Source organism: Phacochoerus africanus, chromosome 7 (genome assembly GCF_016906955.1).
Source record: "Phacochoerus africanus isolate WHEZ1 chromosome 7, ROS_Pafr_v1, whole genome shotgun sequence".
Classification (NCBI taxonomy): Eukaryota; Metazoa; Chordata; class Mammalia; order Artiodactyla; family Suidae; genus Phacochoerus; species Phacochoerus africanus.
Window position 1 is genome coordinate 25,278,701 of NC_062550.1, and position 26,218 is coordinate 25,304,918.

General features: G+C 56.1%; 2 protein-coding genes across 2 annotated transcripts; one reads left to right on the forward strand and one right to left on the reverse strand.

Moving 5' to 3' along the window:
* Positions 1 to 91: 91 nt before the first annotated feature.
* On the forward strand, positions 92 to 5,774 carry SLC39A5 (solute carrier family 39 member 5). Its single transcript, XM_047786920.1, has 11 exons — positions 92 to 162; positions 1,212 to 1,552; positions 1,755 to 1,938; positions 3,136 to 3,298; positions 3,472 to 3,641; positions 3,841 to 3,981; positions 4,354 to 4,450; positions 4,533 to 4,703; positions 4,852 to 4,932; positions 5,075 to 5,265; positions 5,525 to 5,774. Exons 2-11 carry the CDS (start codon positions 1,269 to 1,271, stop codon positions 5,666 to 5,668), a joined length of 1,626 nt encoding a protein of 541 aa, XP_047642876.1. The 5' UTR covers positions 92 to 162; positions 1,212 to 1,268; the 3' UTR covers positions 5,669 to 5,774.
* On the reverse strand, positions 5,743 to 25,261 carry ANKRD52 (ankyrin repeat domain 52). The gene is made up of 28 exons (XM_047786919.1): positions 25,149 to 25,261; positions 24,758 to 24,841; positions 24,219 to 24,297; positions 23,944 to 24,014; positions 22,740 to 22,940; positions 21,869 to 21,956; positions 21,151 to 21,293; positions 20,553 to 20,765; positions 20,206 to 20,284; positions 19,799 to 19,913; positions 19,524 to 19,606; positions 19,298 to 19,415; positions 19,011 to 19,079; positions 18,686 to 18,826; positions 18,527 to 18,607; positions 16,458 to 16,569; positions 16,183 to 16,254; positions 15,742 to 15,943; positions 15,404 to 15,491; positions 15,209 to 15,326; positions 13,687 to 13,906; positions 13,402 to 13,489; positions 13,211 to 13,294; positions 12,952 to 13,097; positions 12,656 to 12,738; positions 12,361 to 12,443; positions 12,085 to 12,176; positions 5,743 to 11,360 (listed from the first exon to the last, which is right to left on the reverse strand). Exons 1-28 carry the CDS (start codon positions 25,173 to 25,175, stop codon positions 11,110 to 11,112), a joined length of 3,231 nt encoding a protein of 1,076 aa, XP_047642875.1. The 5' UTR covers positions 25,176 to 25,261; the 3' UTR covers positions 5,743 to 11,109.
* Positions 25,262 to 26,218: the final 957 nt, after the last annotated feature.

Sequence of the window (26,218 nt, forward strand, 5' to 3'; positions counted from 1 at the left end):
GGTAAGGCCTCGGCAAAGTAGGCCTGTCTCTTTAAGGCAGTGCCCCTCCCCTGCCCCCTCCCTGCCCTGACCCTTGTCCGCCTGCCTGCCTACCCCCCACTGCTGGAACCGAGAAGGCTGTGTCCCCTTCCTCTGGGCTCCCTTCCTGTTTCCTGTTGTCAGGTAATGCCAGCCTCAACCCCCTGGACCAATCGCCCCCATCAGACTGTGCTCCTCAATCGTATACCAGGTGGGACATCTGAGGGGAGCCCAGGTACTTCTTTCCTCTTCCCACCAGAGCGTCCCCTTTCTTGGTCATAGATTCCCAGAGTTCTGGCTCTTACTCTATTGGGCTGAGGAAGCGCTAAATAGTTTCTTGCCCATGTACCTGGAGTTGCCACTTAACCTGCTTCTTCACCCTCCTCTCTAGCTTAGGGACACCTGGGTCCAATTTCCCCAGGGAGTGTGGGGATGGGGGCTGGAGATGAATGGAGCCTGGTGCCATATGTGAGGTAGGTGGGCTGGGCATGTATGAAGGGAAAGGCTAACTTGGCACCAACTGGGTTTGGGTGTGTGAATTATTTAGAAGAAAAGCTGGGCCTAGGTTCTCCTTAGCCATATGGCTTTTCCAGGGGCAGAGGGTGGCCCCTCCCTACTCAGGGGCCCCTGGCTGAGACTGACCTTTGACCCCACCCCAGAGACCAGTGAACCATTAACTCCTCTCTCATGTGTGCCTTCCCACACCATCCCCTCTCCTGACCCCGCCCCCAGGCAGGTGGGCTAGGAAGGGGGAACTTGTCCATCCCAGCCCTCTATCTGGCATGGCCTCCAATCTGCCTGGGCAGCAGGAGGCTGAGCCCAGCTCCCCTCCCTGACTCAGGAACCTCGGTGTCCACAGCAAGGCCTGATGGGGACCTGAGGTGAGAGCTGCCTCTCACACTGCCATTGGGGTTCTGGGTATTGAGGGGGGGATAGAGAGGTGGGGCAAGGTTGAGGGGTGGGGTTTGGTGGAGTCTGCTCTGGATCAGGTGAGGGGAGTGTTCTGGGTCAGGGAAGGTGCTCCAGGAACTGGCAAACAGGAGGCTGCTGGCAGGAGGGTGGAGGAAATGGGGGAGGAGGAGAGGGGCTGCTGCTGGAGCAAGGTGGGGGGGTGTGGGTGTGAGAAGTGCGGGTGCCCCTGGCCGGAAGCAGACCGACCTGGAGCCCCAGCCCTTCCTCCTTGTTCTCCCCAGGATGCTCCGAGAGCAGTAGAAGCCTGAACCAGAGCCTCTAACCCTGTCCCCCCAATAATGGGGCCCCCATTGAGTCATCTGCTGGCTGGCCTCTGTGTGTGGGTGGCCTTGGGCTGGGTAGGAGGCTCTGCTCCCAACCTGGGCCCTGCTGAGCAGGAGCAGAACCATTACCTGGCCCAGCTGTTTGGCCTCTATGGGGAGAACGGGACGCTGACTGCAGGGGGCCTGGCACGGCTTCTTCACAGCCTGGGACTAGGCCGAGTTCAAGCCCTTCGCCTGGGACACTACGGGCCTCCCGCTGGTCGGGCTACACCCCCAGCTGGAGACAATATCACCCACAGGTACTAACCCTCACCACCACCCAAAAATGCCACACCCCAGCTCTTCTGTATGCTTGGATCGGACTCGGGTTGCCTAGCTCTGGCTTCCTAAAATCAGACTCCTGGAATTACAGACTTTTCAGAGCTTGACTCCTTATATTCTTTCAGGGTCACTTTCTAAGAGAACACGAGGGAGTGTGACTTGCTTTTCCATCCATTCTAGGCCACAGGACCCCGAGCTGAGTGTGGATGTCTGGGCAGGGCTGCCTCTGGATCCCTCAGGGTGGGGTGACCTGGAAGAGCCAGAGGCCCCAGCGCCACCCCATGGGCCGGCCCCCTCAGGCCTGGGCCTCTTTCACAGGCTTCTGCTGCTGGACCATTCACTAGCTGACCATCTGAATGAGGATGTGAGTCTGATCATCTCTAGAGATGGGGAAGGAGCCACGGGATTTAGACGGCCTGAAATGTTTAGAGTCAGTAGTTTAAGACAGTTACTTTAAGGAGTCCCTTGTGGCCCAGTGGGTTAAGGATCTAGTGTTGTCACTGCCATGGCTCAGGTCACTGCTGTGGTGTGGGTTCAATCCCTGACCCAGGAACTTCTGCATGCTGCGGGTAGGGGGTGGGGGGAATTACTTAAAAAATCCAGGGAGTTCCCTTCATGGCTCAGGGGTTAACAAACCCTACTAGGATCCATGAGGATTCAGGTTCAATCCCTGGCCTCCCTCAGTGGTTAAGGATCTGGCGTTGCCGTGGGCTGTGGTGTAGGTTGCAGACGTGGCTCGGATTCAGCATTGCTGTGGCTGTGGTGTAGGAGCTCCAATTGGACCCCTAGCCTGGAAACCTCCATTTACCGTGGGTGCAGCTCTAAAAAACAAAAACAAAAACAAAATAATCCGGGTGTGCTCATAGGGTATGTTATTCCAATAGTGAGATATGTCTCTTCCGAGCCCAGATTAGATAATCCACACCCCACGCTGGAGCTTGGTTTCGGGACCACACTCGGCAAAACAAAGAATTCAGAGAAGCAGCCTGGGAGAGGATCTGGGGCTGGTGATCTGGAGAGGTGGCCTGCAGGGAATAGGTGTCTGTCTTCATCCAGAAAGTCAGCGAACTTGTTCCATGTATACCAGAGGGCAGCCAAAGCTAACGCTGAAGTGAGCCTGATGAGGGTGAGCACCCCATCACAGGAAGCATTCAAGCCAAGGCTGGATGAACAAATGACAGGGCTATTGAGAGGAAGGTTGGATGGCATTTTAGGTTCTTTTCCTTTCTAAGATTCTGGAATGGAGGGCTCTAGTTGTCTAACAGGTTCCATCGCCAAATGAAGGAAATATCAGAGGCTTGGGAGGGAGGGAGATGGGGCCAATGTTCATTAGCATCCAGTTCGCACTGAACTGAATATTTGCCTTGGATTGAATATTCACTCATAATTAACACACACCAACTACCCCTAACTGTCCCCCCCAGTCCCTGATGCACCAGCCAGTGTGAGCAAAGGGGACCCTGAGAGAGACCCAGGAGTCCATGCAACAAAAGAGCAGACATTAAAGGAATCATGGTTCTCAGCAACTCCCAATGTATGACCTCCAATTCTACTCTCCTAGTGTCTGAATGGCTCCCAGCTGCTGGTCAATTTTGGCCTGAGCCCTGCTGCTCCTCTGACCCCTCGTCAGTTTGCTCTGCTGTGTCCAGCCCTGCTGTATCAGATTGACAGCCGTGTCTGCATCCGGGCCCCAGCCCCAACGCCTCCGGGGGATCTACTATCTGGTCAGTGGGTGAGAGTGGGTGGTAGGGACCCCGGATTCCTGTAGGGCATGGGCCCCAAGCTGAGGAAAGGGGTTCACTGGGGTCTTGCCTCCCCTTGCAGCACACCTCTGCCCCATCTCACATCTAAGGCCTCCCTCCAGCCTTGCCTAACTTCCACCCCTGATTCTCCCCAGCCCTGGTCCACAGTGCCCTGGCAGTCCTGCTGCTCAGCCTTCCTGCTCCCCTCTCCCTGCTCTTGCTGCGGCTCCTGGGACCTCGTCTGTTGCAGCCCCTGCTGGGCTTCCTGGGTGCCCTGGCCGTGGGCACCCTTTGTGGGGATGCACTGCTACACCTACTGCCACATGTATGTTAAGCCCCTTCCTTGCCCCCCTGCCCCAGGGGTAGACAGCCTCCAGAGAGCCAATGTGTTCCCGCCCCAGCTTCAGCGCACAGCTGCCTTCTTAGTAGAGCATAGGAGTGAAGGCATGCCACCTCCCACTCAGGAGGGGGATGTTGTCGGGCACAGGGGCTTCCGGAGTCATCCCTGACTGCCTCTCTGTCAGGCGCAAGGAGGGCAGCACGGTGGATCTGGCGCACGGCCAGAGGAGGACCTGGGACCAGGACTGTCAGTGCTTGGTGGTCTCTTCCTGCTCTTCGTCCTGGAGAACATGCTAGGGCTTTTGCGGCGTCGAGGGCTCGGGCCAGTGAGTGACATCCTTTTGTCCTCTTCCTGCTGAGACCATAGTCCTAGCCGAGAGCTGGCCACTCAAGCCAGGAGGCGAGGGGCCGAGTATGCCCTTGGTTCTGTGATGTTTGCCTGACCCGACAGCTAACAGGGGGCGGGCTGGGGGCTCCTCCGCACAGACCCAGAACTTCAGGCCAAACGGCCTCCTTTCCCGAGTTCAAGTCAACAAGAAACGGGGAGGTATTACCTTGGGGAGAGAGCAGAGGCCAGAGAACATCCCCACGTGCCAGAGGTGGAACCAGGAGTTCATTTTCCCAGCTGGCAGCCTGGCCTCTCCTTAGCCCCTGGCTCTGCCGCCTCCTCCACCAGGAGGGATACCCTCCCATTTCAGAGATGCTGCCGGCAAAAAAGAAAGGATCTCAGATCTCCAAACCTGGACCCAGAGGACAGCACTGGGATGGCCCTTCAGCCCCTACAGGCACCTCCAGGTGACCAGAGGGGAACATGAAGAGCAGGCTCCTGGCTCCCAGCTCTCACTCGTAGCCAACACCACCCTTGTCCTTCCTGCAGAGCCAGGGGCTCAGGGCCCGAGGGAACAGGACAACCAGCCCCCAGCAGCCCCGGCCCCTCCAGGGCACCAAGGCCACAGTCACGGGTACCAGGGGAGCGGGGGCACCAATATCACATGGATGGTTCTCCTGGGAGATGGTCTGCACAACCTCACTGACGGACTGGCGATAGGTGTGAGGGGAGGGGACAGAGGAAGTGAGGTCCGAGGAGTTAGTGGCTGGGGCTGGGAGAGGATTACCAGGAAGCAGGGGGATGGGAGGACCCTGCCCCTGGGGAGAGCTTTTTCCCCCACTGACCACTTCCGATCCTGCCCACCCAGGTGCTGCCTTCTCTGATGGCTTCTCCAGCGGCCTCAGCACCACCGTAGCAGTCTTCTGCCATGAGCTGCCCCACGAACTGGGTAGGAAGGGCAGAAGTGGGGTGGGGTGAAATCCAGAAAGGAGACCCCCCTGCAAAGAGGTGGAACTTGGAAGCTGGCAGGTGACATGGGGTGAGGGGCAGACCCAGCTTATTCCCTCCTACCCTGTCCTCTCCCCCAACAGGTGACTTCGCGATGCTGCTCGGGGCAGGGCTGCCCTTCCGGCGGCTGCTGCTGCTGAGCCTGGTGTCTGGCCTTCTGGGACTGGGGGGTGCAGCCCTGGGGGTGGGGCTCAGTTTGGGCCCTGTCCCCCTCACTCCCTGGGTGTTTGGGGTCACTGCCGGGGTCTTCCTCTATGTGGCCCTTGTGGACATGGTGAGAGGTGTGGGGTGGTGCAGAGAAACCAAGGGAAATGGGGTGGGTGTGGAGGAGAGGGAAGTTTTCAATCCCTTTGCCTCCTTCAGTCACCTCCCAGAAGGGTGCTGGACCACAGGCCTGCAAGCATCTGAGAAACAGACAGGGGCGTGGGAGAGGTTAGGGGGTAGGGGTGGCTGCTGAGAGTTTCTGACCCCTCCCTCTTGTGTTTCAGAGGCAGAGACAAGGCCAGGATCCTGACATTGTTCTTTTCTTTCAGCTACCGGCCCTGCTGCATCCTCCTGAGCCCCTCCCTGCGCTCAGTGTGCTACTGCAGGGGCTGGGGCTGCTGCTGGGGGGCGGCCTCATGGTCACCATAGCCCTGCTGGAGGAGCAGCTGTGGCCTCTGGTCTCTGATGGCTGATGGGGGCCAGCGGAAAGGCGTCCAGGTTGCCCTTCCTTCCCCCCAACCATAGGAATGGAGGCGGGACACAGGGCCAGTAGGAGCAATAGGATTTTAATAAACAGAACCCATCCCAAAGCCATGACTACGACAGTTGTACTTGCACCAAAACAGCATAGAAAACCAGGATGTGGCGGGAGGAAGGCTCGAAGCAGATAGGGGGAGGATATGGGAAGAGGGGCCTAGAGGGCGTGGGGGTGCATCGATCTGCGGGGAGAGCATTGTGCTTTAGCCCAGGGAGGAAGGGGAGGGGCAGGACAAATGCACCGAGGTCCCCACTTTTTCCTGCTGCCCTCAGCACCCTGGGATACAGGCATCTGGGCAGGTCTGCCCTTTATTGCTGCCCACCAGCATTAAACACCCCCTGACCCCAACGCTAGCACCACAGGTGGATCCAGGGCAGGAAGAAGGGCAGGAAGGGGAACATTGCTTAGAGAAAGATTCAACTAGAATCCAGTGAATTGTGCTCAGTTCTCTTTACTTCCTACAACCGAGTACATGGGTCACAGGGTGGAGGGTGCAACAAGACATGGGACATGCCCCTCATTGCCCCCAGCACACCACTGCACACAGGATGGTGGTGTCTGCAGCATCACAGGTCATGCAGGGCAGGGGAAGGGGAGGTTCACACACACAGAGACGCCCACAGCGGGTACCAGACAGAGAACACCCCTGAATATACACAGCTGTACACAGGGAACCCCCAGGTCCCCAACCCAACCCTCTCCCCTGTCTTGCCGTCCCCCAAGCAGGAGGAACTGTATTGCTTTGAGAGAGCCACCCTGGGGGCTGCTCTGCCAGGCACCCTCCCCCCCACCCATCCCCATTTTGGCACATCTGCAAGACACACGGCAGCGAGAGTAGTCACCCTCCCTCCCAGGCTTCTGTGGCTTGGAGTTGAGGAAGGGGGTAGGAGGCCTCATCCGCCATCTTTCCTCTAGCCCGTCCCAAACCCCTACCAGACCCACCCCCACCCCCTAAACACACACACACACACACACACACACACACACACACAAAGCTGAGCTATCCAGGAATACAGGGGAACAAGGAGATTGTCCGGGACAGGAGCAGAGGCAGTGGGGAGAAAGGACTGGAAGCAGAGACCCCACCCTGGTGTGGGGGTAAGACTGGCACACAGCTACTTTAGTGCAATTGGAGAGGGTGCCCAGAGTGAGGGATGGAGGTGGGAGGGGCAGGCTTGCCCCACTTCCCTGGGGGCAAAGCCAAGCTCCCCAGGGAAGGGGCCTAGTGGGAGTGAGCGAGGACCGAGGGCGGATCCTCTCGTCACCCACCACCCCCTGCCCCCCCAAATGCAGTGACAGCGTCCCCCTCACACCTAAGTGGGCAACAGCAGCCTCGGAGTCAGTACCTTCAAGTAATTCATAGAGCAGACCCTCCCCACCCCAGCTTCCTCCCAGCTCTGGGATTTGGTCGCTTCTCTAGGGGTTGGGTGGGGAGGAGGGGGTCCCCAAATCAGACCCTTCCCTCTCTACCTCCCTCTTCCCAGGCCACTGGGCTTGGTCCTCAAAGATTCCTCACCTCCGCCCTTGCCCAACCTGGGTCAAGGCCGCGGAGGGCTGGAGCCACCATGACAGAGGGGAAGGGGCTGCTTTGCTCCTTATCCCTCCTTCTCAAAAGGTAGGGTTCAAACTAGGCGGGCTGGGGCCCCGTATTGGTTTGCCCCAGGAGGAGGGTTTCTGGGCTAGGGTCTGTAAGGCTATTTTCCTTTGCGGTGGGAAGGGGAGGTGGGGATGAACACCGGCTGTGGGGAGAGGGTGAGAAATGGCGGACAGGGGAGGAGGAAGGGGCCTCCCTCTGGAGAACAGTCACCGGAGTCACTCAGACGAAGTCACACTCATGTGCACAAGCTCCCGAGCGTGCCTGCCCCAACGGGCCCTCCCCCCAGGACCCCTTCCACGACCCCAGAGGAGGTGTGGGGGCTACAGCTGTAGAACCGTTCACTCTGGCCCCCCGCCCTGCCCCCCACCTCTTCTCCCCTTCTAGGTCCGGGGAGTAAGAAGGTGCTCGGGTGGGCAGACAGCGGTGGAAACAGTATTGAGTTTTCCTTTGGTTACATATTGAAGGCAAAGGTGAGCTGGACTTACAGTCAAAACGGATAGGGATGAGGAAGGAAGAGGGGCCATGGCTGGGGTTGGAGAGGGAGGCAGGCCCTCCTCAGCCCCTCCACCCCAAGGAACACATGTCTAAGTGGGGTGGCAGTCCCTCAGTCTCATCTCTCCCACCCCCCACAGCACCAAACAACAGGAGAAGCCCCCTCCCCCAGGGGCTGCTCCCCACCCCAACCCGGGCTGTACATTCAGTGGTTTTCAGCAGTCCTATGGCTCAGGGGGCCACGGGGTGGGGGAGGTGGCCCGTCAGTCTCAGCTGGACAGTGGCAGTGACCTGGGTCTGCTGGCCCCTCCCGGGACCCACAGTTTGTGCCATTTGTTTTTCTGAAGGATAGTACACAACACTACCAGAGCCACCGCCCAATCAGAAACATCTCCCCAAAAATCAGAAACTAAAAACTGGCTCTTTTCATCTCGCCCTCTGATTCACACATCTGTTTCCCTGTCTCCTATGTAGCCCTCACTCTGTCTCCTTTGCTGGGACCTGGGGCTGCTCCCAGGGTCCTCGCTTAAAATAGGCCTTTTCTCAAAAGTGCTTATTACTTGAAGCAAGTGCTTTAGAGCTGCGGTGGGGAGAGGGGGAGGGGGAGAGGGAGGGCAAAGGGAAGGAGATGATTCCTCCCCCCCTACCCCCTTGAGATTGGGGGGCATTCTGCCTGTTTTATTTCTCCACACCCGTTTAAGTCAAAGAGGTTTCAAAAAAAAAAAAAACAAAAAACTTAAACATTAAAATAAATATGCAGTGGCCATGAGAATGGTCAAAATGCTTCAAAAAACACTAGGGGCTGGGGAGCCCAGGGTGGGGTGTGGGGTTTCCTTTGGCATAAGGAGAGGAGGCTGCTCTCCTCCAGTCCTCCCCATGGCCACATGAGGAGGACGGAGGCCCCCCCCAGCTGCCCCAGCACTGCTGACGTGTGCTGAAGGCGCAGCAGGGAACGCACGGCAGCCGCCAGAAATCTCATCCAGCAACGCAGTGGGGCTCCTGACAAACACTCAGATTCCTCCTGTCATCACCAAACATTGATAAAGGAGAACACGACTGAAACCCCGAGAGTCTTCTCTGGAGGATCCATCTCCCTGTCCCTCCGGCCCCCCCACCCCCGCCACCTAATTCCCAGCACCAAAATGAGAGGGAGGGGGTGGAGCGGGGAGATTTTTAGGAGAGAGAACTCAAGTTAAGGGCAAGCTTTGCAGAACCAGCAGGGCTGGGGGTAGGGGGTAGGGGCTGCAGCCCTTAAGAGGTCACATTGATTGTCGTACAGGGGAGGACAGGGTACGAAGGGAGGTGGGAAAGAGGGGCGTCGCAAGGCCCTTTGGCTTTGAAAACAAAACGAAAAACTAAAAGCTGCACAATCCTTCTTACCAATAATGGTCATTTGGAAGCTTTGAAATGGTTTAGGAACTGAGGGTTGGGGGGAGCAAGACACAGAGAGAGGGGATAAAAGGGGACCATGACAAAAGAGCAAGGACTTGGACAAACACCCCAGGCTTCAGAGGACCAGCACGAGGTATGGTTAAGGGTATCTGTTAGGGAGGGAGGGGTTCCTGGGATGCCCCCTCCCCTCAGGCTACCCTCGGCAAGGTGGCAAGGCTTGCAGGGGACACAACTGAAAAGGGCATGAATAAAGCGGGCGTGGGTGGGGAGAGGAGACTGAGGGACCCCCCCCAGGGGGAGGCCCCGTACTGTGTAAACGAAGCCTGTCCAGTTCTCAGGGGACAATACTGATGGCAGCCAAACCGGGCAAGGATGCACTGTGGGGGTGACGGGGGCACGACCTCTATTCAAGTTCTGTGTCTTGGCCCCTGGCTGAGGTATTGAGTGTGAGGAAGGGAAAACTGGGCTACGGGAGTGGGTCTAACTGTCCAGGAGGCTTAGCTAGGAGATGGATGGACAGGGCGTCTGAAGGGACCAGGGCCAAATTCAATGCTACATTTAGAGAGAAAACTGCCCCCTCCTCACTCCGGCCTAGTTTGGCTTGTGGGGTGCAACTTTTGCGAATCTTCTCAGTGCGGGCCCCGAGCTCAATCCCTTCTCTCCCAGCTGCTGGGAAGGCAGGAACCAAGCCTCAGCATCTACTCATCGCTCCCCAGATCAGAACTTCATCCTCACCTCGGAGGGGAAGCCTGGGTCCCGGAGTAGCCACGGTCCCTAGTCTGCCCTGCCCCTCCCACCATCTTTGGCTTCAGATCAGGAGTGACTGGGGGCGGTGGGCACTCTTGGACATAACAGAAGGTGGAGGCAGAAGGGGGCACAGAAGAACTGTGGGCTCAGGGGGGCACAGGAGGAGGAACACAGCCCCTCCCTCCACATACATGCAAACACATGCCTGACACAGAGAGGACATACTAGGGCTGTGGTTTTGAAATGGGCAGGAAATTAATTTTTCTTCCCCTAAAGGATAAAATGCTTACTTAAAAATTCATGACAAGCCTCAAAGTGAAGGGAGAGGAGAGCCGAGAGGGGATGGCCACAGGCTCCGCCCTCCCAAAAGAAGTTAAAAGAAAGAAGCAAGGTTAAAGTGCGTGGTCAGGGGGCCAGGCCAGGACGGGGAGGGCAGCAGGGTGGGGCAGGCTGTGGGGGCAGAACCAGCCCTTGATTTGCATATGAGGAGCCGGGGAGAGTGCAGGATTGGGGCCCAGGTACAGTAGTTGCTGCTTCAAGTGTTTTGCATTTGAACTTTAGGGGTGATGGGATACAGAAGTGGGGGAAAAGCTCCAGGCCCCAGTGCTAAAAACCCTCCCCCCTCGTCCGCTAGCTGCCCCTGAAGGGGGAGGGGGACACCCCCAGAGTGCTCACACAGTACCAGAAATTAAGGCTTCTCACTGCTGCGGGGATGGAGGGGCCGGCCGAGCAGGGAGGCAGTGATGGGTATGGAAGAAGAGGAGGGGGTCTGCCTGGCAGGGGCAGGGGCAGGGGACAGACAGGAGAGTCAGAGGGGAGAGTCAGGGGGGCTGGCAGCAGAAAAGGGAAACTGAGAGAGGGGATAAGAGAGAGGGCAGCCAGGCATTGAGCAATCATTCTGGGACACTTGGCAGAAGGGGTTGCCCTGGGGGTACCAAGGGCCTGGGGTGCTCCCTGTCAGTCCCAGACCCCTGCCAGGCCAGGATGGTATGGCAAAGGGGTAAGCAGCTGCTCCCCAGTGCTTTTTCCCCCCTCCACCCCCCAACCCAGTCGTGTTCTCCTTTAAAGTGCCCTAAATGTATAGACTTTTTCTAAATAAATAGAATAAGATATCAAGCCACCGGCAGGGGGAGGGACACTGGAGGGGGCTACTCGGAGTAGCAGCCATCTAACCCAATGGCGCCATGCCGCTCCTGGCTGTAGGGGCAGGAGGCCCCATGGGGCAGGGCGCCGCAGCCACCCACCGTCTTGGCTGCTGCAATGCCGCAGTTCTTGAGCAGGCTGAAGCTGAAAGGACTGACAGCGTCCTTGGGTGGGAAAGGCTTCATGGTGGAAAGGATCAAGGCCAGGCAGTCTGCCACATCTTTGTTTGGGGCGCAGGCCAATGCCGGGGTGTGACCTGCAGGGCAAAGGGGAGAACTGAGCCCCAGGGCCCTGTATTCTGGGATCCCATCCACGGGCTCCTTGGGGCCTGAGCTCTCTTATCTGCAGAGGGGAGCCAAGGCAGGCAGGCACCCAGTGTGGTCAGAATTCAAGGGCTATTAAGGGCCCAGGGAGGCTGCCAGGCAGACTCTCCAAGGATGGGGTAAAGGGCAGAGCCTAGGGGACAGGCAGCTGGGAGGCCGTGGTGTGCGCAAGGCCTTCCTGAGGACCCTGCCGGCTCCACCTGGTTCTATCAGACTCCCCTTAGAGACTTCAGCATTTTGGTGTTAGGTCCCTGTTTTGAAGAGTCAGTTCCCTTGGGAAGAAAATCCAGTTTATAACCAACAAGGTTAAGAAGCCACCTTGTGGGGCGTTCCCATAGTGGCTCAGCTGTCAACGAACCCGACTAGCATCCATGAGGACTTGGGTTCGATCTCTGGCTGGCTCAGTGGGTTAAGGATCCGGTGTTGCCGTGAGCTGTGGTATAGGCCGCAGATACAGCTCGAATCTGGTATTGCTGTGGCTCTGGCATAGGCCGGTGGCTGCAGCTCCCATTCATCCCCTTAACCTGGGAACTTTCACATGCCATGGATGCGGCCCTCAAAAGAAAAGAAAAAAAGAAAAAGAGGAAGTCACCTCCTGAAGAATGTCCCTGCCTGACCCTAAACCCGAGAGAGGCAGGGGCTCCAGACCCCACCCACCTTCTTCATCCACAGCCAGCACTGTGGCCCCTCGACTCAGAAGGGCCTGCACCACAGAAGCTAGACCATTCCGGGCAGCAATGTGTAGTGGCCTTGGAAGAAAGGAAAAAGAAGGAGTATGAAGTCAGGGGGATGGCAACCTGCCCTTCCACGCCCAGCCAGAACAGCAAGGCTGCTGAGCCAAGACTGTGAGCCCCAGGAACGTGAGCAGTGACTTCCTCACCCACCTGTGCCCCCCCTCCCCCCCACCAGGAGCCCCCTTCCCCGGGCACTCACATCTGCAGCGCACTGTTGGTAGCATTGATAAGGCCAAGGTCTTGGGTTTCTGCCAGGATCATGAGGGCACATTTCTCATGGCCCTGAAGGAGAGGGACAGAGAGTGGGGGCTTGGGAAGTGGAAGCATGGCAGTAGGAACTGAGGGGGTGGCAGGGGCACAAGGAGCTACCCCACTAGTCACACAGGCTGAACAACCCTGACTTCTGCTGAAGCCCTCTCTCCAATCACCAGCCCCAGCCCCCCATCAAGCCATGCCCCTCACACAGCCGCCACCAGTCCCGCAGGCAGCAGTACCTTGCTACAGGCCAGATGGAGGGCAGTGTTCTTGTTCTCATCCAGCACAGTTAGGTCTGCCTTCCCTCGATACAGCAGAAATTCTACAAAAGGAAGGGGGCAGAGGGGACTGACGCGCCCCTCCAGAGCAGCGCCACCCTGGCTCTCCACCGTCCTATCCGCACACACTCTGCATCCCATCCGCAGAAGGTGAAACATCCAGACATGCCTCCTGCTTCCTGAACCCCAAGGCAGGGCTGACCCATCCCTTGAAAACCCAGGGGAGCACCGCCCTTCCACACATGGCCCCTACACACCCACAGCAGCGGTCTGCCCGTTCTCAGCCGCCGTCATGAGCGCAGTGTGGCCAGTGTGGTCAGTGGCGTTCACCTCGGCTTGATGCTGCAGCAGCATCCGGAGCCCAGAGACGTTGTCCGCGAAGGCAGCGGCGTGAAGGGGGGTCCTACAGCAAGGGGGTCAGGATGGAGTCAAACAGACAGGAGAGGCCCTTTCTCCTGAGCAGAAAGAGGAAGCCAGAGGGGACAGCAGCTTCTCCCCAAGCCTCCTGCCACTCACCGTCCTTTGGCATCTCGGCTGTTCACAATCTTGGCACCCAGAGCTCCCAGCAGCATCTCTGTGGTGCTGTCCTGGTTATTAATTCTGGGGGAAGAGGAAGGGGCAGAAGGAAGGGCAGGGTAAACAGACTGCTTGTGGTAAGCCCTGGTCACAGACCCTCAAGCAGGGCTGAGGCCTAGGAAGGGACTTACACTGCACAGTGCAAAGGAGTGAAGGGGTTTCCTTCCAGGTATGAAAACGGGCTGTGTTCAAGTAACAACTCCAGACAATCTTCATGTCCTGGGTATGAGGAAGGAAGAGTGGTGATGGAGAGAAACGACAACGAGGTTCCCTACATCTGTCCTGTCCCGTCTTTCCCATCCATCCCACTTCCAGATCCAGGGCAACCCAGGTCCCTCCCCAATCCACTCATCCTTATCCACCTTCCCACACACCCCTCACACACGGCTGTGCCTCCAAAGGCCCCAGAACCACACCAGTGTACGAGGCCCAGTGCATGGGCGAGTATCCGCTGTAATCCACCCCCGCATCCAGGGGGTCTGTGGAGAGGGCAGCCTGTAGCAGGGTCCTCAGTACTGCAGTGTGGCCACAGGCTGAGGCCAGGTGAATGGGTGTGCGGCCCTTGAAGTCTCGGCACAGCACAAATGCATCATGGTCCAGCAGGGCAGCCAGGCAGTCCTCACAGCCAGTCACTGCCTGTGGGTGACACGAGGGTGTGAGGAGGGGGGAGAAGCCACTCCTTTTTCAACTGCCAGTCACTGGGGCTGGCCTAGAAGTAAAAATCACTTCCATCCTGCTGTACAGCACAGGGAACTACATCCAATCACTTGTGATGGAACAGAATGGAACATAATATGAGAAAAAGAACACACACACACACACACACACACACACATATATGTATAACTGGGTCACTTTGCTGTACAGTAGAAATTGACAGAACACTGTAAATCAACTATAATAAAAAAATTAAATAAGGGAGTTCCCATCATGGCACAGCAGAAACAAAATCTGACTAGGAACCATGAGGTTGCGGGTTCGATCCCTGCCCTTGCTCAGGATCTGGCGTTGCCGTGAGCTGTGGGGTAGCTCGCATCCTGTGTTGCTATGGCTGTGGCATAGGCCGGAAGCTGTAGCTCCAACTCAACCCCTAGCCTGGGAACTTCCATATGCCGTAAGTGTGGCCCTAAAAAGCAAAAACAAAAACAAAACAAAACAAAAAAAACAAAAAAACCCAACTACTTCCAGGGCTCCAATCCTCATCTTTACAACAATGATTCTAGGAGTTCCCATTGAGGCTCAGTGGTAACAAACCCAACTAGTATCCATGAGGCTGCGGGTTTGATCCCTGGCATTGCTCAGTGGGTTAAGGATCTTGCGTTGCCTAAGCCGCATTTTAGTTTGCAGACACGGCTTGGATCTGGCATAGCTGTGGCTGTGGTGTAGACCAGCAGCTACAGCTCTGATTCAACCCCTAGCCTGGGAAATTCCATATGCCATGGGTTTGGCCCTAAAAAGGCAAAAAAGCAAAGCAAACAAAAAAACACAATGATTCTAAGTGTTAGGGAGCAGCATTTCTTTTCCTGACTCTATGCCAAGAGACAATCAGGATGGCAACAGTTAATCCTGGCCCTCGGCAGTGGGAGACTAAGTAATCAAAAAATCTTGAGGGATGAGGAGGCAGCTTTAGGCCAGGTGACGGTGGAGAAGGACTGAGGTAGTGGCATCATTACCCAATGGGACAGGGCCAGCCAGGTACCGTGGGGCCAAGTCTGGGCAGTGAGCAGGTGGCTGTATGTGATTACAGAGCAAGGAAATCGGGGAGATCAATGGGGATGTCAGATACTCATCTGGGAGAAAACACTGTAAGGCCCACTAAGACCCAGGGCACAAGATCCTGGCCTACCTGCTCGACAATCTGATATCCTACTATTGGTGGGTCCTGCGCTCCCAGGTCCAGGCCCTTCTGTGAGTGACCCCACCCAGGAGCTCACTCACCCCACGGTGGAGGGCAGTGCGGCCCCGGAGGTCAGCAGCATCAGCTGTGGATCCTTTCTCTAGCAGCAGATGTACACAGTCCACGTGGCCATTCATGATGGCCAGCATCAGTGGGGTCCTATAGAGGGGGCAGGAGGAGAGGTGAGGGCCTGGCAGGGATGGGAACCCCGCATCGCACCCCTGGCCCACACTCACTGTCCATAGGCATCCATGACATCCGTGATGTCAGCTCGTTCCCCACTGTCGATCAGCAAGTGCAGGGAATCAGTGTGGCCAGAGGCAGCTAGGAGAAAAGGGGGCCTGTGTCGGGGCATGGTCAGGGGGAGGAGGCTGTGCTAAGCGTAAATGACTCCTGGATGGAGGTTATGCAAAGACCTGAGGCAGCGAGAAACCTTGGGCGATAGGAGACTTGCAGTGTCTATCCTCCTTGTCCTACTCCCCTCCCACACAGTCCGCTCAGGAGGGATCTGGGACCAATCTGGGAGGACGCATGGAGTGGCAAGGAGAGGGAGCAGCCCAAAGGGCGCACTCACCAGCAGCGTGCAGGGGTGTCCACTTGCGCTTGCGCTCCTTGATGAGGGCAGAGGCGCCATGGGCTGTGAGCACCTCCACACACTCAGTAGAGCCTCGCTCAGTGGCCAGGAAGAGCGCGGTCCGGCCCTTGTGGTCCCTTACATCCAGATTCACCAGCGTCTCAGCCAGTGTCTTCAGGGCTTCACAGTGACCGTTGTAGGCCTGGAGGGGTGCAGGCGACCATTGGATACAGCTTGAGACATGGCCCACACTCTGCTCTTGGGGCCCACGGGGGAGACGCCAGGCAGCAGGCACCCCCATGAGCTCCTCAGGCCCCTCTCCAGACCACTGCCTGCTCACCACATCCCCACAAGAAGGCAGAAGCAAGGACGGATTCACAAGTGCCTATACCTGGGGCTGGTAGGGACAAGGAAGGCAAGGGGAAAAGACCCGGGACTCACAGCTAAGTGCAAAGGGCTGACTGGAATGGTGCTCTCCACATCCTCCAGGCAGTTAAAGGACATTTCTAAGAGCTGCAATGGACAGAACAGTAGGTGCTGAGGTTCTGGGTACTCCTAAGATATTACCCCTGACCCCACCCACGGCAATCCTCGAAGCCCCCGGACCTGGAGACCACATTTGATTCAACTGCCCCTCGGTGCTGCGAATCCATAAACCCAAAGCTGGACTGACTGTCTGCCCTGCTCCCCTTCCCAAGGCAAGGTCCCACATGTACCAGTTCAAGGTTCTGTCTGTTGCCGTAGGCGGCTGCATAGTGCACGGCTGTGTAGCCCTGCCTGTCCCGCAGGGAGGGGTCTGCACCATTATCCAGTAAGAACTCCAAACAGCTGGGGACAGAAGTAGACTGTGAGGCAGGGACAGGGACAGGCCCAGCCAGGGAGGGCACAGTTTGGGAGGGGCAGAGGACAGGGCAAAGGAGTCCCTCCAGGCCTTCCAGGGCCAACTCCCACCACCGGTTACCGGCTCTTTTTTTTTTGGCCACACCTGGCATGTGGAAGCTCCCAGGTAGGGATCAAACACGCACAACAGCAACCCAAGCCGCTGAGGTGACAACACTGGATCGTTAACCTGCTGCGCCACAAGGGAACTCCTCCAGCGCCCACCCCTCTTGGTAGGCTAACTCAGGTCCGTTTGACCCCAGCTCCACACCCACCACCTCCAGGTCTGCCCTGAGCTACTCTGGCTTCAATGCCCTTCTCTATCCTTCACTCTCCTAGAGAACCTGGAGCACAATGATTATTTTTAACCTGCTCTCCCCTGACCTCCAGGAATGCTGACCCCTGCCTTCTCCTCCCAGCCCATCTGGAAAAGTCCTACTCATCTCAAACCCACTCCCAGCATCCTCTCCTCTGGGAGGGCCTTCCCCAGTCTTCCCAGGCACCTCCTCCCCTCTACCCTCTTGGCACCACTCTCACAGCCTAGTAGTAGTTGTACTAGCAGTAATATTAATATAGTATTTAGCATGTACTATGTGTCAAGCACTGTTTAAGCACTTCGTGTGTTGTTTTTTTTGGGGTTTCTTTTTTTTTTTTTTTGGCTTTTTAGGGCCACACCTGCGGCATATGGAAGTTCCCAGGCTAAGATCCTATGCCACAGGCACAACAATGCCAGATTCAAGCCATGTCTGCTACCTACATTGCAGCTTTCGGCAACGGAGGATCCTTAACCCACTAAGTGAGCCCAGGGATCGAACCTGCATCCTCATGGATACTAGTTGGGTACATAACCCACTGAGCCACAACAGGAACTCTCCGCTTCATATGTATTAATTCATTTCATCCTCATAATGATCCTATGAGGTAGATACTATTCTTATCCCTGCTATGGTTGAGGAAACTGAGGCATGGAGAGGTTAAATTACTTGCCAAAGGTCAGAGTTGAGCCTCTTAGACTCTTATATTTTAAATCTCATTTTCTTTTTTTTCTATTTTTTTAATTTATGGCTGCACCCGCAACATATGGAAGTTCCTGGGCCAGGCATCGAATCCAAGCTGCAGCTCTGACCTACACCACAGCTGTGGCAACACCAGATCCTTAACCCACTATACCACCTTGGGAACACCTCTTCTTCACCAGTGGCATGTGGATGTTCCCAGGCTAGGGGTCTAATTGGAGCTGTAGCCACTGGCCTACCCCACAGCCATAGCAACACCAGATCTGAGCCACATCTGTGACCTACACCACAGCTCACAGCAACGACGGATCCTCAACCCATTGAGCGAGGCCAGGGATCGAACTCGTGTCCTCACGGATCCTAGTTGGATTAATTAACCCACTGAGCCATGAAGGGAACTCTCTTTCTTTTTTTTTAACAAAACTTTTGTAACAGTTTAGATTTACAGAAAAATTGTGAGGATAATGGAGTTCCCACAGGTTCCTCATTGAGTCTCCCCCATTGTTAACATCTACGCAAGAACGTATGAGTGTCCCTTTCGTTTTTATTTTTCAATAGATTATTAGCTTTCAAAGGGCAGAAATTTGAGGTAATTTACCTTTTATCCTTACTACCTAGCATAGTACTTGGACCTAGTAAGTAAATACTCAATTACTGCTTGTGGAATAAACAAATGAATTTGTGTGTTCAGCTTTTCTGATCCCCTCAGGAAGAACATCCATTCCTTGAGGGAAGGAACCATGTCTCCTGCTTTGGTCTGTACCCACAGTGCTTGGTCCAGGACCAAACGCAGGGTGCCCAGCAGCAGCAGGGTGGTGGTGGGAGAATAATGGGATCAGAGTGGGCACTGCTGAGGAATCGCACCCCAGGGAGACTCTTCAGCTACTCACAAGAAGGCCTCCTTCCGGCGGGACTCCTTCAGTGGCTCGTCCTCTTCAGCATCGTGGCTGGAAGATGAGTGGGGCTCCGCCCTGGGGGAGGAGAGTAAAGAAGTCTGGGGGTGCTCTGGGAGGGGAGTGGGGCTCAGAAGGACAAAGTGGATGCCTCACCTCCTGTAGGTGTCAGAGGCAGCAGCATAGTGGAGGGGAGAGCAGCCTTTGCAGTCAGCCTCGTTGACACCTGCCCCAGCAGTGACCAGCGTCACGGCGCACTGGTAGCTGCCGTTGGCGGCTGCATAGTGCAGTGGCGTCCTGGAGAGATGTGGAGGAGGGTGGGTCAAAGAATCAGGGGCCGATCCAAACGCAAGCAGATGTGCAGCCAAAAACTGCTTTGTAATACTCTGCTCACTTAGTCTCCATCACCCCACCCCACCCGCCATCGCTTGTCTCTAGTCAGACGCTCCCTGTGTGTGTGCAGTGGTGCACAGTGACACACCTTCCAAATTTGTCTCTCCTCCTCAAGTCAGCTCCACTGCTCAACAGCAAATTAAGACATTCAACATTCCTAAAAGGAAGGAGAACGCAGGTTAAGGAGAGAAAGAGCATCTCAAGGGGAAGCCACAGGCTTCTCCCCAGGGAGGGAGGGAGGGAGGGACTGAGGGAGGATGAACTAGACAGTCCTTTCTGCTGCAACTGCTCTCACTGTGAGAAGGGGGGTGCTCTGGGCAGGACAGAAGGAGGGGCCCAGCCACTTCTCAAGGTCTGGCAGAGAAGAGAACTCACCCTCCAGAAGCAGCAGCATGAAGACAGGTGCGGCCAAGGTTGTCAGGTGTATTGATGTCAAACCCAGCTGAAAGCACGTGCTCGTTGCTGAGTGAGGACACAATGCTGTACAGCTGACCTGCAGGGCCAGAGCAGCCATGGACCCCGTCTGAGGGTGCTGGGCAGAGCAGGGAAAGGTCTCTGTTCCCTGCCCACCTGCCCAACCCCTACACCTGTCAGCGCATACCTGAGGAAAGAAGCTTACGACAACAGTCAGAGAATCCAAAGAGAACAGCTAAGTGCAGGGGGAACATGTCGTGGATGCCGCGCCTGGGGAGAAGTTGAGGGACTCAGTCCTTGGGTCAAGGAGGGGCCACCTGCAGACCCGTTCCTGGTGGCCTACTGCCAGCCTAGGCAATAGCAAGCTTCCCTTTGGAAGCCTCTTTGTGCCCCCAGGTTTGATGTGAGCAGACTGTTCACATCTGAGACAGCCTAGGAGTGGGATCAGGGGCCCGGACTCACCGGGCAGTATCCGCGCCATTGGTCATGAGGGTGCTGATGAGCAGCTCGTGTCCGTAGCGAGCGGCCACGTGCAGTGGCGTGTTCCCAAATTTGTCGGCACAATCAATCTCGCTGCCTGAAAGGGAGACACACACCCACACACTCACACTTCAGTCTTCGGACCACTCACACTGATTAGCTGCCATCTGAGAGCTTGGCACATGCCAGGGGCCAGGCTAAGCCTTCTACACATGTTATCTTGTTTGTAGGCCCGAGGGAGCTGGGCAGGCAGAGCAAGACCATTTCTACAGGTGCTTGGCTTTTGACTGGAAGGTGGGGTTGGAGGTAGAAAGGAAGAAGAGGAGTTCCTAGGGAAGTGTTCTCTGAGCAGGTAAGAGAAGAGAGCACAAAGTCTCCCAAGTCCATACCATTCTGGATGAGGATCTGGGAGCGGGTGAAACGGCCATGGATGGCAGCCATGTGCAGGGGACTCTTCCCTTCTTTGCTCTGTGGAAAAACGGCATTTTTTTTTTTTTCCTAGTTCTAAGCATAGAGAGTGCCCTGTTTCCCCTTCCAGAGGACACCTCTCTGAGGACAGAGTGATCATATAGACATCTTCCGTCCACCTTCTTCTGGGCCCCTGGGAAGGTCTGATCAACCCAGGATGCAAGTGAAACATTCCCCAGAAAGTTATCCAGAGGGGAAGATACTACGGTCAGCACCCCCAGAGCCAGGTTCCAATGCCCACGGGTCTCAGACTCATCCCTTCAGGCACCTGGTAGTTGACATCAGCCCCGTTATTGACCAACAGCTCCAAGCAGAGCGCGCCATTGGTGGAGACTGCAGCCACATGCAGTGGTGTGAAGCCCTTGTCATTCGGCTGGTTGACATTGGCTCCTGCATTCACCAGCTCAATAGCCACCGCATCCTGGCCCAGGTAGCAGGCGATGTGCAAAGCTGTGTTTCCAAAAGCGTTGGGCTCATCAATCTGGATTTCCAGGGGGGACAGGAAAGGGGTAAGGGAGGTATCAGTTTAAACAAAGTGGAAGCCAGCACAGCATCCCAGAAATCCAACGACTGCCTCAGACCCCTCAGATTCCTGACCTAAAGGCTGAGGGCCCTGGTGCTTAAAAGAAGCCTTATTCGTGGGGGAAAAATGTAATTGTAATGTATACATGTAAGGATAACCTGACCCCCTTGCTGTACAGTGGGAAAAAAAAAAAAAAAAAAAAGAAGCCTTATTCGGACCTTCTTACCACATCCTCTGACCTCCCCAAAATGCACCAGCAACATCAGCACCTTCCTATCCCCCTCAGACTCCGACTTCCAGCTCCCTGCCCTTAGCCCCCAGCCCCTGTGCTCAGCACCCTGACCTCAGCCCCCATCCGGAGCAGGTACTTCACCACTTCAATCTGGCCGCTGGCAGCAGCTGTATGAAGCAGCCCATAGCCCTTGCGGTCCTTGCAGCCAAGGTCTGCTCCCCGTGCCACCAGCAGTTTCAGGACCTCCAAATGCCCTGGGAAGAGAGAGGATGCTCTCAAGGAGGTGGAGGGTAAACTCTAAAGCTCAGAGCACTTCTCTCTGAAAAGGCTGCAACCCCACCCCTCTGCCCCATCTCTGTCCTAGAAACCAAAAAAGTCAAATTTCTACTCTTCTCATGATTCTTGCTGCTGTTGTTCTCACTGCTGTTTTTGTTTTAGCTGCACCTGCGGCATGTAGAAATTTCCAGGCCAGGGATTGAACCTGAGCATAGTAGTGACCTGAGACACAACAGTGACAATACTGGATCCTTAAGCCACTGAGCCACCAGGGAACTCCCCATGATCCTTCTTTTTTTTTTTTTCTTTTTAGGGACACACGTGTGGCATATGGAAGTTCTCAGGCTAGGGGTCAAATCAGAGCTGCAGCTGCCAGCTTACACCACAGCCACAGCAACACCAGATCTGAACTGAGTCTGCAACCACAGCTCATGGCAACATCTGATCCTTAACCCACTGAGCAGGGCCAGGGATTAAACCCTTGTCCTCATGGATACCAGTTCATTACCACTGAGCCAGAATGGGAACTCCCTCCCCATGATTCTTATCTCACCTAGAAAAGCTGCCCAGTGCAGAGGCTGCCGCTCCTTTTTGTCACAGACATTCAGGCTGGCTCCCTTATTGAGGAGCAAGTTCACCGTCTGTATCAGGACATGAAAGATACCTGTTCAGAGCCAGGTTCATGTGCTCAATGTATCTAAGAGCAGAGCCCTCAGCACCAGAAAAGGCTGAGGCAGCCTAATGTCTCTGTTCTTGGGCAGAACAATCTGGAGCACTAGAGGGAACAGAGAAGCAGGCACTAAGGAGATCCCAGATAGATTTGGAAGTTTGAGGTAAACTCAAGGGAGTCTCTTCAGGTGGTTCTTAAACTCTTTTGAAAAGTCTTCAAAATGTACTTAAAGACATGGATTCTCACTTCAGAAAAAAGGCACGTATGCAAACATTTTCCAGGCAATTTCAGAGACTTTATCACCCTCCCAAGGTTCAAGTCAAGAATTTCTTTTTTTTTTTTTCGCCTTTTTTCTTTTTAGGGCTGCACCCAAGGCATATGAAGGTTCCCAGGCTAGGGATCCAATCGGAGCTACAGCTGCCAGCCTATACCACAGCCATAGCAATGCCAAATTCGAGCCATGTCTGCGACCTACACCATAGCTCACGGCAACACCGGGTCCTTAACCCACTGAGCAAGGCCAGAGATCGAACCTGCAACCTCATGGTTTCTAGTCGGATTCGTTTCTGCTATACCACCATAGGAACTCCAAAGAATTTCAATCTAACCCAATCATTCATTGGGTGCTTAAGCTGAAGTGTTTATATCATCTGGGCTGCTCCTCCCCAGGCCTGAAGGCTCAGAAGCAGGGTAAGGTGAGCAGGAAGGAAAGGAAAAAGGCATGAGGCTGGGAGTGCACTGGAGAGGCCCTCACCTCCAAATGCCCACTGTGCACTGCGTGGTGCAGGGCACTGCGCCCGCTCCTGTCAGCCACGTTGAGGCTGCTCAATAGGGGTGCCAGAGCCTCAGCACACTTGGTGGCCCGGTTGGCAGCAGCCACATGCAATGGTGTCTGCCACAGCTTGTCCCGGGCATTCACATCTGCTGAATGTGCCAGCAGCAGTCCCAGCACCTTCTGTGGAGGGGTAGAGATAAGAGAGAAGACAGAGGGACAAACAGGTCAGCACAGTACCTATGGTCCCATCTCCCCACACCCTGAGCACAGAGTCTCTTTTTGTTTTTCCAACATACCTAGTCTCTCAACATCTATTTCCCATCTTTTGGATCTTCTTAGAGCTTAAAATCTTCCCTACCTTGCTGAGGAAAATATGGACCTCTTCCTCAAGCTACCTGGTACCATTCCCCAACCTAGATCCTGAAAATCACCACCTACACATATACAGCCACTACCAAGCAAATCTACACATAGAGGATCTCAATCCCCCATCACTTCTAGGAATATATTCCTGCTACTTTAATGCCCTCAACAGCAGCCCCCACCCCGTCAGCCCTTCCGTAGACATCAAAATCAATTCCATTACCTAGGTAAGCAAACAGATACTGGTTCCTCTCCATAACTCAAGGCTAAAATGCCCCTCCTAGTCACACACCACCCCCATTCCCACTGGCCTCAGTCCCTCCCCCTGGTGGCTGGAGCCAGGGAAGTGACTGCCAAACCAAGAGGAAGGTCTCCTTTTCCCACTCTTCAGGGTTGAGGGACCCAACGGATGAAATATGTTTGATCCCTGAGCTGCCAACTTTTATTCTGTTGAGGAAGCAACAGAACACCACCCCCACCCTTCCATCACAAGGAAGAAATCTCAGTGCCCAGAGGGGGATCGGACTCCAAGGTGGCCCCCCAGGGAGGGATGAGTCACTCAGGCCTGGCAGCAGGGCCCCCTGCAGTCTGACAGCCCAGTGCTAAGCTCTCCCTTGACGTCACATCAGCTGGCAACACTCAGCACCCCCCTTACCAGCCAGTTCTAGGGGTAGGAGGGAGGGGCCAAGGTCTGGTCTCCTCCCCATCTGGGGGTAGACCAGCTTGTAGGCCAGAGGACCGGAGAAGCGCCAACCCTTATCTTCCACTTTTAATCAACTCATCCTCTTTGGAAGGGTGAAAGGAAGAGGGAGACGAGTACCTCATTTCGGGAGGCAGCAGCACGATGAAGAGGGGTCAGCCACAGTGTGTCCTTAGCGTTGACATTAGCACCTGTGGGGATATAATTTGCTCTTCTGGTGGGAGGTGGAGAGCAGGTGGGGAAGGAAGCCAGTAATCAGGCCAGGGAATCTGGATGGAGAAGGAACCTTGCCTGGACCAAGCACCAGAGGACAATCCTTGGATACGGGAAAAAAAAGGGCTCCTCCCTCAGATTCCCTCCCTAGGTGCCACACCTTCCAGCTCTCCACTGTTCACCTGACATCAGTAGCAACTGGAGGATGGGGACATCGCCTACGTAGGCAGCAGCATGCAGTGGGGTTCGCCTCTCTTGGTCCTGGGAAGGCAGAAAAGAGGAGCGGCTGTGGGGGTGGAACTATCCAGGACCTCAGCCCGTCTTAGTGCTCCAAGCTTTTCCCCACAACCTTTTCCCATAGGCTCTACAGCCTCGTGAATCCCGATCCTAGGTCAAAGCAAGCACCTAGGGAGGGTGGAGTGAAGGGGTCTGGGCCAGGGGCCGGCGAAGCAATCTCCTTCTTCCAGGAGGGTGGGGGCGCTGCAGACACGGGTGGTTCAGAAGAGAACACCGTTTCTGGGCATCCTCAGCCCCACTAGTCTGTGCTCCAAGCCTGACCTGCTCTCCATCCCCAAATGTAGAGCAGTCTCCCGTCTCAGGGTGGAAAGAGCTGCGGCCTCACGCGAGCCGAGGAGACACGGAGCCGCCCCATTAGTGGGGAGGGGTCCAGAACACCAGGGCCGAGATTACCGGTTCGTCATCCTCCCTGATCCCAACTCACCAGCACATTGATGTTCTCCTTCTGCGAGAGGAGGGAACGCACTTCCTCCACATCTCGGCTAAAGATGGCCTGGACCAGGGGCGGCTGCAGGGAGAACCGGCGTTCAGGGAGCGGGCCGGAGCGGAACCGGGGAGGGGGGCGGGGGACACCCGGTTTTAGGGGGGGCGTCGCTGGAGGGGCTCTGCTCCGGGGTCCAGGCTGCAGGGAGCTCCCACGGCGTCTCCGCCGGTCGCCAGGCCCCCAAGGACACCGGCTTGGCTGAGGGGACCGCGGCATGGGGCGGGGCGGGAGCCCCGGGCTCGGGCCCAACCTAGGCCGCACATCCCCGGGCTCGCGTGGCGGCGGCGCCGGGCCCTGGAAGGAGGAAGCGAGTAAGGGCAGGAGGGCTGACCTGGTCCGTGATGCTGAGGATCCCCATGGCCCGGCCCGGGCTCCGTCCGCATCGAGCTCCCGGCGGCGGCGGCGGCGGCTCCACCGGGGACACGGGGCGGCCCAGGCGGCGGTTGCGGCGGCGGCTGCGGGGAGAGCGCGGCCCCGCCTACCGGGGGGGCGGGCGAGCGGGAGCCCGCAGCGCTCCCTGGCGGCCGTCCTGGGTCCGGCCGCAGAGCACTTGCCGCGCAGGCAGCCTGGGTCCGCGTCGCCCTCCGCCCCGCCCTGGCTGCCTGAGCAGCCCCGGCGCCCCCGACCTCGCGCTCCGGGTCCCCGATTCCCCCAGGCCCGGAGCGCAGTGCCCTTGGCTCCAGTCTGGAGACCCGAAGGATTCACTGCGAAACTCCAGCGGCAATTCTGGCCTTGGCCCTGCTGCAGTACCTTGCAACCTGAGGACCAAAAGGCTGGCCAGATCTCACCGAGCCCACAATGCCTCCGCTGGAGCAAACTCCTCCGGTCCCAGGATTACACACCTCAAAATCCATTCCCCCCCCCCCAAACACACACACAGGCTTGGTGAGGCAGGGGTGTAGAGATCGGGGGATTACGTATGGCAATGGCCCCAGAGGGAGGGAAGGTGCGTATCTCCACCGGCGTTGACAAGAATTGAGTAGAAAGGAAAGCAAAACTGCCCAAATGGCAGAGAAATAAAACCGAGGACTTTCAGCCACAGAAAACCCCACAAAGAGTCTAGGACAGCTGGCAGCCGAAGACGGCCTCCAAGAGCAACAGAAGGGGCCTTTTCAATTCTCTAATTGCTCATTGCCAGGTTAAGGTGGTAGGGTGGCTACACTTTAAAAGGCTCAATGGAATGACTGGGTCACTTTGCTGTACAGCATAAATTGACAGAATATTGTAAATCAACTATAATAAAAAATTAAAATAAATAAAAGGCTCGATGGTTTCTCCCCAGAAAAGGGATGAGGTGCTTCCCCTCTTCCATGAAAGAGACCAGAGAGCTGCCAATCAGACAAGATTTGGATGGAGGTTATCCTTTCCCAGAAAGGGAAAAAGAGGGAAGAAGAAAAGTGG

What these genes read in the sequence shown, in the direction of transcription:
- SLC39A5 (XM_047786920.1), top strand. Translation starts at nt 1,269, where the DNA reads ATGGGGCCCCCATTGAGTCATCTGCTGGCTGGCCTCTGTGTGTGGGTG. An exon ending in GGCGTCGAGGGCTCGGGCCA is followed by an intron (nt 3,982 to 4,353) that starts GTGAGTGACATC and finishes CTCCCATTTCAG; the next exon opens with AGATGCTGCCGGCAAAAAAG. An exon ending in CACTGACGGACTGGCGATAG is followed by an intron (nt 4,704 to 4,851) that starts GTGTGAGGGGAG and finishes CTGCCCACCCAG; the next exon opens with GTGCTGCCTTCTCTGATGGC.
- ANKRD52 (XM_047786919.1), bottom strand. Translation starts at nt 25,175, where the DNA reads ATGGGGATCCTCAGCATCACGGACCAG. An exon ending in TGCACAGTGGGCATTTGGAG is followed by an intron (nt 21,957 to 22,739) that starts GTGAGGGCCTCT and finishes GTCCTGATACAG; the next exon opens with ACGGTGAACTTGCTCCTCAA. An exon ending in GCTGGCTGTGGATGAAGAAG is followed by an intron (nt 11,361 to 12,084) that starts GTGGGTGGGGTC and finishes TTTGCCCTGCAG; the next exon opens with GTCACACCCCGGCATTGGCC.